The sequence below is a fragment of the Protopterus annectens genome, chromosome 12.part0 (genome assembly GCF_019279795.1).
Source record: "Protopterus annectens isolate FY-2018-M chromosome 12.part0, PAN1.0, whole genome shotgun sequence".
Lineage (NCBI taxonomy): Eukaryota > Metazoa > Chordata > Ceratodontiformes > Protopteridae > Protopterus > Protopterus annectens.
This window is the reverse complement of record NC_056746.1, coordinates 20893520-20907281: the sequence shown is the minus strand read 5'-3', so window position 1 is coordinate 20907281 and position 13762 is coordinate 20893520. Positions and strand designations below refer to the sequence as shown.

At 37.2% G+C, this 13762-nt stretch overlaps 1 protein-coding gene across 1 annotated transcript in view; it reads left to right on the top strand.

Moving 5' to 3' along the window:
* The window catches only part of LOC122816337 (periplakin-like), a 416450-nt gene extending 402908 nt beyond the window's left edge, over nucleotides 1–13542 (top strand). The window contains exon 20 of the mRNA XM_044089064.1: nucleotides 816–13542. Within this exon, the coding sequence (XP_043944999.1) occupies nucleotides 816–3488 (2673 nt within the window). The 3' untranslated portion in view covers nucleotides 3489–13542. The remainder of the gene's footprint in view (nucleotides 1–815) is intronic.
* The last annotated feature ends 220 nt before the right edge of the window (nucleotides 13543–13762 follow it).

Below are 13762 nucleotides of genomic sequence, written 5' to 3'. Positions count from 1 at the left end.
AACATGCAAGACAAGATTTTATTCTTAAAGAAAAACATTACTTAAATGTTTTGGAGTATGTGTCTGTATGTGCATGTGTGAATTTGTGTGCATCTGTCTCTCAAAGAACACTGTAATGCTGAACATGCAACTCAAACCTCTGCACTACAGATTTTACACAATGCTGCTTATTCCTTTATGGGCTTGACTTCTATCTGCAATGAGATTCAGGTGAGTCAAATGAAGACGAGGAAGTAGAGGTCTCAGAAACCAACTGAAATACCATAAGATCAAAGTAATGCTTTTCTGACATAAACCACATTCATATGTCTCAACTGTCCACACTTTCGGAGAATGTCCAAATTTTTGCCTTATATTTTTGGTCTGTTTCTCATAAGCTTTGTAGTTTTCTAACAAATCACTGAAGATTGAAGTCACTAAATAATGACTTACATTTGAGTTTCAGACTTCATATCCTCCAGGAATTACATGCTAACACAAATCATGCCATTCTAGCAATTTTCTATATTTATAAGAGCATTATTTACACTCTGTCTCTATTTTTGGGCATTTGTACCCCATTATTTTAGGCTTTGTCCAGATTTCTTACTCTAAGAGGTTGAGAGATAATGACCACATTTTAATGCTGCAAATGAGTAACTAACAACTGTGACAGTCTCGTTATGATAAGATGTAGATATTTTTGCTTTGTTGAAAACAGACAATCTGTTTTAACATATCATGTGTGCATAGTCTATTTTTTTAAGTTTGCATTTGTATATATTGCTAAACTAGTTTTGTTTTCTTCTTCTGTCCTCACCCCTTACTGAATTCAGAAACTAGAAAATGAGCTATTACAGGAACAGCACATCATGTCTAACAGAGCAGAAAAGTCTGGAGAGGACCCCTGGGAGATGATACAGAAGATGTTGGATGTGGAAATTCAGAGAAGACAACAGCTTGAGATGGAAATTAAGTCTACCTATGAGGAACTCTTGTTACTGGAAGCTCAGAGACCACTGCAATCTGTCACCACCAAAGAGGTAATTAAAAAAGTGCCAGATCCACAACTAGAAGAGGAATACATCAAATGTCAACAGACAGCAACAGAAGAACAAAGACAGAACAAGGCCCTGCAGAATGAACTTGAGGTGCTCCAGCTGAAACTCTACAACCTAGAGAATGAATCTCTGGCAGGGGCCCAACAGTACATAGTGAAGGAGGTTGTACGTATTGAAAAGGACAGAGCACAAGAAGATGAGGTCCTGAGACTGAAGGAGGAGTTTGATACACTAAAAAACCATAAAACAGTATATGAGAAAGATGTTGCTCTCCTTCAAAAACACATTGCTATTCTAACTGACGAAAAAAACAAGGAGCTGGGGAATGTAACAACGCAAGAAATTATTACACTTCAAAATGACCCCCAACTTGAATCAGAGTTCAAAATGCTTCAGGAAATAAAAGACAAAGAAAATGAGATAAGACTACAGCAGGAAGAGGAGGTATATGTTCTTCAAGAAAAACTGAAACGACTTGAAAAAGAGAAGATAATGGCAGAAGAAAGGATCATTGTTAAAGAGCTACTGAAGGTTGAGAAGGACTTTGCTGTTGAAAGGGATGTGCTTGATCTCAGACGGCAGTATGAAAATGAATTAACTAAGTTTCAGTCCATGCAGAGAGAAAAAACTGATCTGCAAAGAAAAACTCAGGTTCTTGAAGAGGAAAAAGCAAGACCTGCTGTACAAGAGAAAATGCGTGAAATTATCCGACCAGACCCCAAAGCTGAGTCAGAAGTAACCTCACTCCGCACAGCTCTGTTTGAACAGGAACTCCAACATAAGCAGTCAGAACAGCAACTGAAACTCTTACAAGATGAACTAGTAGCCCAGAAAAACAGAAGTCTTCAAACAGAGATCAAAGAGATTATTAAAGAAGTTATTAAATACAAAACAGATCCAGAAAATGAAAGTTTACTGGAAAAACTCAGAGAAGAAAATGTAGATAAAAGATATGAAATAGAGAAGTTTGAACAGGAAATTACTCAACTTAGACAGGAAGCTGAGACATGGAAGAGTAGTGAACCTCAAGTTCAGGTAAAAGAGATTGTAAAAGAAGTCCTTCAGTATCATGAGAATCCCAACACAAAAGAAGAAGTAGTGAGTCTAAAGGCCAAATTAGCAGAAGAGGAGAAAATAATGATGACTCTGGAGAGAGAAAAAGCTGAAATTAAGGAAAAGATCCAGTTGCGGGACAGAGAGCTTTCTCAGGTAAAAGAAAAATTTGTTGAACAAGAAATTGTAAAGGTAGAAGAAGACCCCATAGTAAAGGCAGACTGTGAGTTAATTGTAAACAAAATTAGCAATGAGCTGAAATGGATAGATGAACTTAAAGAAGAAATCAGCAAGTTACATTGCAGGAAATTAGATGTGGAGCATCAGTTAGAAGAATTAGACAAAGACAGACAAGCTTACAAAGATGCAGAGTTTGAGATTCAAAGGTTGCAGACAAGACTAACAGAACTGGAAGAAAAAGAAAATACATCTAATGAAAAAGTAATGGTAAAACAAACAGTAGTGCTCCAACAAGACCCTCAACAAGAAAAAGAATATGGAATTATTAAACTTCAATTAGAAGAGGCAATACACAAAAGACAACTAATACAAAATGATCTCATTGCATTCCAACAGCATTTTGTCCATCTGGAAAAAAAGGAAGTGAAAGAAAGAGTTGTGTTCTCCGAGAAAGTTCAAGTAGAAAAAAATCCTGAAAGTGAATCTCAAATGCAGAGACTGAAGAATAGCATTGAAGATGAGGTCAAACGTAAACAGGGGCTGAATAAAAAGATAGAGCAACTAAATGCAAAACTATCTGAAGCAGAGTTCACAAATGCTAAATGCTCCAAGGATATTGAATATCTAAAAAAAGAAATAAGCCAACTAAAACTAGAAAATCAAAGCTTACAAGCAAAAGCCAAAAACATTCAGCTTGGTAGTGATATGGCAGTACATGAAACTAAAGATACCGAGGATGTATCAGAACCAGATAACCTCATAAACTTTGAAGCAAGAATTGCATCTCTTGGAAGTGAGCTTGATAATTTAAAACACATTTCAAAAGAAAAAGACCATGAAATTGAGCAATTGCAAAAACAGGTTAATGAATCCAAAACTAAGAGACAGCAGAGAGAGAATTACCTGCAACGCTCAATAATTGTCATAGATCCAGACACAGGTAGAGAAATGACTCCGGAAGAGGCTTACAGACTTGGCCTCATAGACTGGAATGTACTTGACAAACTTCAGAATCAACAGTGTGACTGGGAGGAGACTACGATTACAGAAGCTGATGGGGAAACCTCAGTAATACATGACAGACTATCAGGAAAGAAGTTCTCTATCTATGATGCATTAAACTCAGGAAAGATAAGCAAAACCCAGCTTGATCAATATTATAACAAAGAACTTTCCATCCAGGAGTTTGCTATCCTTGTCAAAGGTGAAAAATAGAATCTCTATTCAACTGTATATTTCACTGGCTTATTACAGATAGCAGATGTATGCTGTCTCCATAAACTGTCAGTTGAAAATAACAATTTCTAATAACTTTACAGAACAACAGATTGTTGGAATTACACCCATTTACTGAATATTTTCTACATCTTTTGTGCATATATAAAGCCATGACCTTTGTATGTAAAAAATAGCACATTCTAAAACAGCAGCAATGCTCTTAATCTGCATATTCAAAGATTATTTACAAAGTCAATAAGATAATTTGAAAACAGCTCTCTAACGAGTTATATAGAGTCATTCTTGCTGTCTGAGATAAAACACAGGTTTTGTAGGTGATGTTATATTTCTTTGGACAACAACTGTGTGTAGAAAGCACTATGACCATATGTACTGGGTCTCTCCAAGTCTTGACAAAAAAACAGCAAGAGAAGGTACAAGCCAAGTTGTACAAAATCTAAAGAACATGAATGAATGCCTTACTGATTGGCAGCTAAAAATTTTATTCACTTTATATTAATAGCATGTTATTTTAATGTGAGCTGTAAAAAATACTTTAAAAGGAATTCTTACTTCTCCCAAAGGCATATTATACTTAATCTGTGTAGTAGTTTTTCTTCCTGTCTTATTTTTTTGTTTATTAGCTGACCCCTGTGAAAGATAAATTGTGCCATACTGTAAAGATGCACATGGTTATATTATTAATGCGCTGCTGAATAAGGTTGGCCTGCTGCCTCCAGAACATGCTGTCTGCATGCTTGACTGATGACTTCAGTTCAGGAATGAGCAGGGATAACCAGATGGGCTAGCCATCGCCTGCTCTCTTATCTTGGTGGTGGGTGATAGTTACAGTGCCTAGTTCTGCTACCCCAATTTCTGGTGGAGACTACAGGCCTAGCTACAGGAAATAGGTGAGACTGGCAGCCAGGTTATCATCAGTGTTTGCTCTATCTGTTGCATGTTGCTGAACACCAACTTCTACGTTACATATTGTGACACGTCCATCCATACAGATTATTTTTACAAGCCGATAAACCTCTGTTGGCATGTCTACAACTTTACTTATTAATTCAGGTAGCTCCAAACCTAGTCTGCTGGAGATGTTGGAGAACCACCTAAGGAAGTACTATGCTCAGGATCAATTAGAAGCAGTCAGGTATTCAGGGGCAAGAAAGGCTTGATAACAATGGAAAAACATATGGTCCATAGTTGTTGGTAGAGTGGTATATAAAATTGCTGAATGGGTGTTACGGCATTGAATTTAATTTTGTTTTTGGATCTCCTTTGTAATCCTATTCACCAGCTTACCACTGAATCAGCAGACCACTGTCCCAGCATATGGCTTGCCATCACTGTACTATAGTAATCTTAACAGATAAATTATCATTGTTTCTGAAGGATGGCTGAAGCCCCCTGCACCCCCATTGTGGGGGCTTTATAACATATTCCTAGTTACTAAATATACTAACCCTGAGACTGCAAAATCTCAGAGCAAAAGGAAGACAGTCATCCCTTCACTTCATTTAAATAAATATTTGTTCTGTTTTACTGCATTTACCTACTCCTTCCTTTTGTTATCATTGTTACTTCTATCAGTCATAATGTTGCATTTACCACTGGACCCTTGGCGCCAAGCCATTTCACTTATTATAGTAGTTCCCAGTTCACTTCCTGAGGCTCCTTTCAAAGCAATAAGGCCTTGCAAAAATAACTAAAATAAGCATTTAATGTTGATTGCAAAGAAGCATCAGTGCAGTCAGCATTGGGCACAGAACACTAGTGGGGAGTTCTAAGCCATGTAGTGCACCATTATTAACCTATTAATACCTTTAATGGTGAAATGTCACACCTCTAGCAGGCTACACACATCTTCACATGCCGCAGCATCTTCTGAAAAATCAAGTTAAAAAGTATTAGCCTAACAAATGCAAATATCTTGTGAACAGTAAATTAAAAAGGCATAAAATAATGTTATCAAAGCTTTGTATACAATGATAATAGTGTACTGACAATCTTTGCAGCAATGAGATAACATATTATGCCACACGAGTGGTGTAGCCCAGTTGACCCGGGTTCAATTATTAGCTCAGGTGACTGACAGAGCTGCAGGAAGGAATGGGCATTATCATCCTGAAGGCTGATAACATGGTGTCCTCTGCAATGATCCCTGGTAGTGATTGGGGTGACATATGATAGGATACATGGCCCTAAAGAGGATGCAGGGGGTGGACAGGGCAGAGCTGCTGCAGAGGCAGGGCAATATGCCTCAATGTCCCCGTTGCACATGTGCCCCTCAGATGTAACCACAGGCATCAAGAAGGAAGGGGGCACAAGTAGGTCATACAAACTCTTCCCCCTAAGGCTGACTGAATGACAGCACCCCTCCCTGAATGCCCTTACGATCTGTGCTAGCCTTGGTAAAAAAATCAGTAATAGTCTGGGGGTGAACTGGAGTAGCTGGTAAAGCTAGTGATTGCCCTGGGGTGGCTGTTCTGATGAGCAGGGGGACGCAAAATAAAATGAATGTAATATATTATAACATACATAAATAAAGATATATATTTTTCTTCTAAAGTTTCGCAAACAACTTTTTATATCTTGCATACTATACAACCTAGGCATACACTGTCATCATTCTTTGATTCAGACAGACTTGAGCTTTCACAAAACAAGAAATTTATTTCTGTGTGCATGTTTACTGATATTTACAGAAATGTGGAAGTTACACTTATGTGTATAACTAACATAAATATCTCTTGAGATGAACAGTTACAATGCAAATATCAATGACAATTTTCAACATCATATATGGTTTCGCCTGATGCCATAGAATACTTTGTAAATCATTTATTTGGTTTTGGAAATATTACTGTAAATATGGAAACATTGCATATCTTCAAAAATATTAGCAAACTACTAACAATATTGCTAGTACAGTGTATTATATATGAAAAGTGAAAATTTATTTTTATCTCCCACCATAACACATCATTTCCCTCAATAAGATGCACCTCTTTCAGTTATGGAAATATGAATGTAGATATGAAAATATGAACAAGACATGAGAAACAATACAGGATATCCTATATTAACAAAGTTAATGTCACTTTGTTATTTATACACTGCCCCTTCTAATGCTGCTTATTATTAACTGCTAAGTCACTTAAGTAAGAAAACCAGCCCTAAAAAATATCAGAATGCTGTAAGGATCTATGGGTGCTAAACAGAAGTGCACAAAAGCAGTGATCACTATCTGTCTCTTCCCATGGGCACTATTTTCTGCACTGAAATCAGGGAGAGGTTGTTGATGTACAACTCCTTTAACCTGAGTCCATAAGATAGTTATAAATAAACTTTCTGTTTTATTTGTTATAATCTGCTTTTTGTTGACATTAATTTGCATAACAACATTTTGAGTAAACAAGGTAACAGGAAATTGTTTCTAAAAAATGAAATAATTATTTTGCTCATGTTCAGCTTCTTTAGACGTCTAAAAATTAAAGAGAACAATATTCCATTAAATCTGTGAAAATGTATGATGACCCACTATACAGCTTCTGAAAAGGAGCTTAGACTGGGATTTATACATATTGATTCCTGGTCAGTTTTTTGGAATGAATAAAACGGCATCCCCAACCAGAAAGCATCAGATGTCAAATATAACTGGTAACCTTACCTCTAAGCACAATAAATCTGGACAAAGCTAAAAATAATGGGGGGACAAATTTTAAATATTGCTGTTATGAACTTAGTTGATAGAATAACAGCTTTTGCATTGGAGTGCATTTTTTCTGAAGGATAATGAAGTCTGAAACTTAAGTGTATGTTATTATTTAGTGGCATCAATCTTCAATGTTTTAACAGAAAATCACAATATATTTCAAGGAACAGACCAAAAATATGACGCAAGAATCTAGACAGTCCAAAAATCTGGACAGTTGAGAGGTATGCCGGTAACTGTTACTGAAAATAAATTAGTTGTACTCCTAACCATTTAAATGTTTGTATTTGGAAAAATGGCTGTAGAAAATAGGATCTTATTTTGAAATGATTTGCCTTTACAAATTTGCAGATGTTGGTTAAGTCCCTTTCTGCTGAGACTTTTGTAGATTCCTAGACAATTGCATTGATAGGGAACCCATGAGAAATAATTAGCAATCTGAATGAGTCTCTGTAGGCTTTTTTGACAAAAAAAATTAGTTATGAACCCTGAGAAAAACGTTTAGCTTTACAAAGAGAATATTGGAATATGCTGAGTCATTCTATAAAAAAATGAATGAGTAAAAAAAGAATATGGAATAGGGTTAAGCTTTCAAGAACAGAAAGCTAACAAAACTCACAAAATCTTTACAAATATGAGGAAATGAGAGGTACAAAGATATTACAAAATAGACACTGCAGTCTGAACATAGGTAGCACAGAACCTGAGCATGGAGTTGTGTATGACGCTTTGCCCAAGTCTGACCATTAACTGGAGCACAATGTCACTGTAGACCTTGGAGATACAGCATCTCTGGTCCTGAAAGGATCACCCATGTATGTCTGTCTCTCTGACCCAATTGACTGAGTCAAAATTACTATTTTGGGAACACAAGAAGAAGAAGAAGAAAATTGTGTTAATAAAATTTACCTTATTAAAACTGCTGCTTCTGAAGTGCACAAAAGCAGTGATCACTATCTGTCTCTTCCCATGGGCACTATTTTCTGCACTGAAATCAGGGAGAGGTTGTTGATGTACAACTCCTTTAACCTGAGTCCATAAGATAGTTATAAATAAACTTTCTGTTTTATTTGTTATAATCTGCTTTTTGTTGACATTAATTTGCATAACAACATTTTGAGTAAACAAGGTAACAGGAAATTGTTTCTAAAAAATGAAATAATTATTTTGCTCATGTTCAGCTTCTTTAGACGTCTAAAAATTAAAGAGAACAATATTCCATTAAATCTGTGAAAATGTATGATGACCCACTATACAGCTTCTGAAAAGGAGCTTAGACTGGGATTTATACATATTGATTCCTGGTCAGTTTTTTGGAATGAATAAAACGGCATCCCCAACCAGAAAGCATCAGATGTCAAATATAACTGGTAACCTTACCTCTAAGCACAATAAATCTGGACAAAGCTAAAAATAATGGGGGGACAAATTTTAAATATTGCTGTTATGAACTTAGTTGATAGAATAACAGCTTTTGCATTGGAGTGCATTTTTTCTGAAGGATAATGAAGTCTGAAACTTAAGTGTATGTTATTATTTAGTGGCATCAATCTTCAATGTTTTAACAGAAAATCACAATATATTTCAAGGAACAGACCAAAAATATGACGCAAGAATCTAGACAGTCCAAAAATCTGGACAGTTGAGAGGTATGCCGGTAACTGTTACTGAAAATAAATTAGTTGTACTCCTAACCATTTAAATGTTTGTATTTGGAAAAATGGCTGTAGAAAATAGGATCTTATTTTGAAATGATTTGCCTTTACAAATTTGCAGATGTTGGTTAGGTCCCTTTCTGCTGAGACTTTTGTAGATTCCTAGACAATTGCATTGATAGGGAACCCATGAGAAATAATTAGCAATCTGAATGAGTCTCTGTAGGCTTTTTTGACAAAAAAAATTAGTTATGAACCCTGAGAAAAACGTTTAGCTTTACAAAGAGAATATTGGAATATGCTGAGTCATTCTATAAAAAAATGAATGAGTAAAAAAAGAATATGGAATAGGGTTAAGCTTTCAAGAACAGAAAGCTAACAAAACTCACAAAATCTTTACAAATATGAGGAAATGAGAGGTACAAAGATATTACAAAATAGACACTGCAGTCTGAACATAGGTAGCACAGAACCTGAGCATGGAGTTGTGTATGACGCTTTGCCCAAGTCTGACCATTAACTGGAGCACAATGTCACTGTAGACCTTGGAGATACAGCATCTCTGGTCCTGAAAGGATCACCCATGTATGTCTGTCTCTCTGACCCAATTGACTGAGTCAAAATTACTATTTTGGGAACACAAGAAGAAGAAGAAGAAAATTGTGTTAATAAAATTTACCTTATTAAAACTGCTGCTTCTGAAGATCCTGATGCTGTGTTTATGTACTGCGCCACACAAGAAGATGTAGAATAAATACTGGACGTTGCTGAACACAGCATAACTACAAAATATACCAAAAGGTTTCCCATGCAGCAGTTCACACCTAGCGAGGAGCAGTGCACTGGACATCACTGTGGTTGCATACATTCTTTCAGTCCAATTTGTGCCTTGTTTGCTGCTACAGATGGGTCTTATTTAGAACACTAGGACTATAATGTGATTTAGGGGAATACAGCTTTACATCAATTAATTTTTTATTGACTTCCAATTCATCAGTGTAAAATGCTCAACTACTGATTCATCAAACATGTCTATAATGTGAAGTGCAAAGGTGACAAGGAAGTTTTCCCCTTTAACCCCAGGGTTCAGCAATCAGGGGGTGCATATAGAAATGGGGCGTATGGGTGATTTTGTCTTCCTTAAAAATTTTCATTTAAAAGTTTTTTTCCACTTTTGAGGTCCACATTACTTGACTGTATTTCACAGTCAGGAGGCAATGAATTATGTGTTGAGCAAAAACTGTGGGCCCATAACTTAGACTGTAATGGTATGCTGTGTTTATGGCCTGCGCCACACAAGAAGATGTAGAATAAATACTGGACGTTGCTGAACACAGCATAACTACAAAATATACCAGAAGGCTTCCCGTGCAATATTCTCTTTACCATTACCTTGCACCTCACTAGAAAGTGTCACTAGCATAGCTCTCTGCATTATACTGCCTTCCCCTTTACTGCACTCTCTCCCTCTCCACTAGTTCTCAGCTCTTCTTGGACCCACTTACCCACTCACTCCCCTCAGTGATAAGACACCCTTGTTCTGCGTCCTCATCCTGACCTCCTTCCCACTTGACTCTGAGCTTCCTTCTACAGTCCCCACGTTTAGACTTACCCTCTTGATCACTCTCTTTCTTCACTGATTGTCTTCCATCACACTCTGCTCTCTTGGCTCTTCCCGCTACGTTCGCCCTGCGGGCTCACTCCGCTCCCCTACCCTGCCCCCAATTCCCACCCGCCCCCACTACTCCTACATATATTACTTTAGAAAACACACCCTCACATGACTAACTCCAATCAAATACACCTCATCATTAACACCCTCAACCCCTTTAGCATCACTTTACATCCACTTATTACATAACTTAAACTTCTCCTTTCTCTCAGGTCAGACTACTACTTCTCAGTTTTGCTACAAATCTACCCCTTATTACCTCTCTCATCTCCCTTAACTTTGAAATACCTGCATTATTTATCCCTTCACAACTCCAACTACTTTTCTGTATCTCTCTCCTAACTCCTCTAGCCACTACCTATCTCCTTACATCATATGCACAACCAATCCACTACTCCCTCAACTTTCCCTACTCACACACCTCTATAGCTATACTCCCTTTAAGCTCTATTTCCACAAACCTAACTTATAAAGCTAGCTACCAACTACCCAAATACCACAGACGTGTACATATCAAATTATATAACCTCAAAATAAAAAAAATCACTAGTCTGCCTCTATAAACCTCTCCAGACTAAACAACTATTACTTGTCCATGCTCTATTGGATGGTAACATTCATCCTAACCCTGGCCCTCACCATAACTATTCTACAGGAAACACTTACCAAAATATAACTAGTACCCTCTTAACTGCCAAACCTGGCAACACACTCTTAGTTGCTCATGTTAACATTTGTAGTATATGTAACAAAATTGCTCATGCCCTCTTAGATGTCCACCAATTTGACATTCTTTGCTTATCTGAAACATGGCTTAAACCTCACATTAAAGACAACAAAATTACCCCACCCAGATATAATATTATAAGACATGACCGCCCAGTCAAAAAGGGAGGAGGAGTTGCTATCTTATATAAAGCTAATCTTTAAATCAGTACTATACATCCCAACCTACCCCTTGACAATAATACCGAAATTATCTGCTTAAAGCTTCCACTCAACAAAAGTAAAGCAATAAATATTATTTGTACATACCTTCCCCCAGGAAATAACATTATTACACTAGATAATATCCTTAACTTGCTCTCCTCCAACCTCCCACAAGAAACAATTATCCTAGGTGACGTAAACATTGATTGGAATACCTGTAAAAGTATAAACCCCACCTCCCATATAAACTTATATGGCTTCTCACAACTTATCAATAGCCCTACCAGAACCAATAAAATCAATATCCATGAAACTACCTTAGACTGGATACTTTCAAATAACCCCCACCAAACCTATACATCTGGTACCCTTCCAGATGATCTAAGTGCCCATTCACTAACTTACATTATTAGACATAGAACAAACCTAACTCTTCCTAATACTGTCCTAACATTATGCTCAAAAAAGCAATTTAACTCTGAACTCTTTCTAGCTGAACAAAAAAACAATGTAGCTGGTCTCTACTAAACCTTCTTCCCCTTAATGAAGCAGTAGAACACTTCAATTCCACATTCCTATCCATTCTAGACCGTCATGCACCTCTACGTACTATTAGAACCAAAGCTAAACCAGCCCCCTGGCTCTCCAATGACACCAGGCAAAAAATCACTCTTAGAAACAAATTTTGGGCAAAATGGCGCACTACTAAAAATCTGACTGACCGCCAAACCTTCAAAGAACTTAGAAACAGTACAAAAAAAGCCATTCTGACAGACAAAAAGAACTATTTTCTCCTAACTCAACAAACCTTTAACAAGCAACCTAAACAATTCTGGACAAGTATTAATAATCTTCTTTCCCCAGGCCAGTCTGTCACACCCAACCCACTAGGCTCCAACCCTGACAATCCCTCACAAACAGCTAATGCCTTTAACTCTTTCTTCACAAATGCTATCCAAACATTGGCTAGTCACCTATCTCCTGACACCTTAAACCTGCCCACATCTTCTTCTACTCCATCTCCTGCTTTTCATTTTGAACCTATTCCTACCTCCTTTATCTTCTCACTCCTTAATAAACTAAAACCTACCACCCCTTCTGCCGACAGACTCCCTGCAGAGTTCCTTCAAATAGCTGTCAAAGCTATAGCCTATCCATCTCTATACTCTTAAACAGATCTATTACAAAAGGAACTGTTCCCTCTATCTGGAAAATATCTCATATTATTCCACTCCACAAAGGTGGGAACTCCAATGACTTCTCTAACTATCGTTCTATAGCACTCCTATCCCCTCTTGCTAAAATATTGGAAAAATGCATACATAAACAACTACTTAACCACCTTCTCCAAAACAGCCTACTTGCTTCTTGTCAGCATGGATTTAGACCTTCTCATAGCACCACCACTGCATTGCTCTCCTTTACTAACTCCATCAACTTTAACCGCAATAAAAATATTCTATCATCTGCAGTCTTCATTGACTTGTCTAAAGCTTTCGACATGGTTAACCACCAACTTCTTCTGCACATTCTTACTTCTCTCTCACTTGATGCTCCTTCCATTACTTGGTTCACATCATACTTAAATAACCGTCAACAGGCAGTTCTCTGGAAAAACTTACTATCTGATCACCTTCCTATCTCTGTAGGGGTTCCTCAAGGCTCTATCCTAGGCCCCCTTCTATTTTCCATCTTTATCAATGACTTGCAAACAGCTATCTCTAACACCACCTGCATTCAATACGCAGATGACTCTACAATAATCTGTACAGCCACCTCTCAAACTGAACTCCAGTCTATTACCCAAAACGCCTTTAACACTGTAGAACAATGGTTCTCTCAACGTTGCCTGCTCCTTAACCCTAAGAAAACTAAACTACTACTCTTCTCACCTACCCAAAAGTCCATTCCTTTACACTTCACTCTCACTTTCAACAACAGTACTGTTATCTTGCCTGATCTTACCACTACTAAGCTACTAGGAATAACTATAGACAATAATCTCAACTTTGATTCTCACATTAACAATACTATAAAATCAGTTAACAAAAAAATAGGATCACTATATAGAATCAAACCCTTTCTCACTCCACTAGCAAGGACCACAATAGCTAGAACCCACCTAATCTCTACCCTACTCTATGCCTCACCAATATTCACCAATCTCTCTAAAAATAACCTCAATAAACTAGTAACATCCTATAATAACATTGCTAGATTTGCTACAGCATCTACTTTCAGGACCCATCGCTGCCTGAACCTAAAAGAACTAGGATGTCTCGAACTCCCTAAT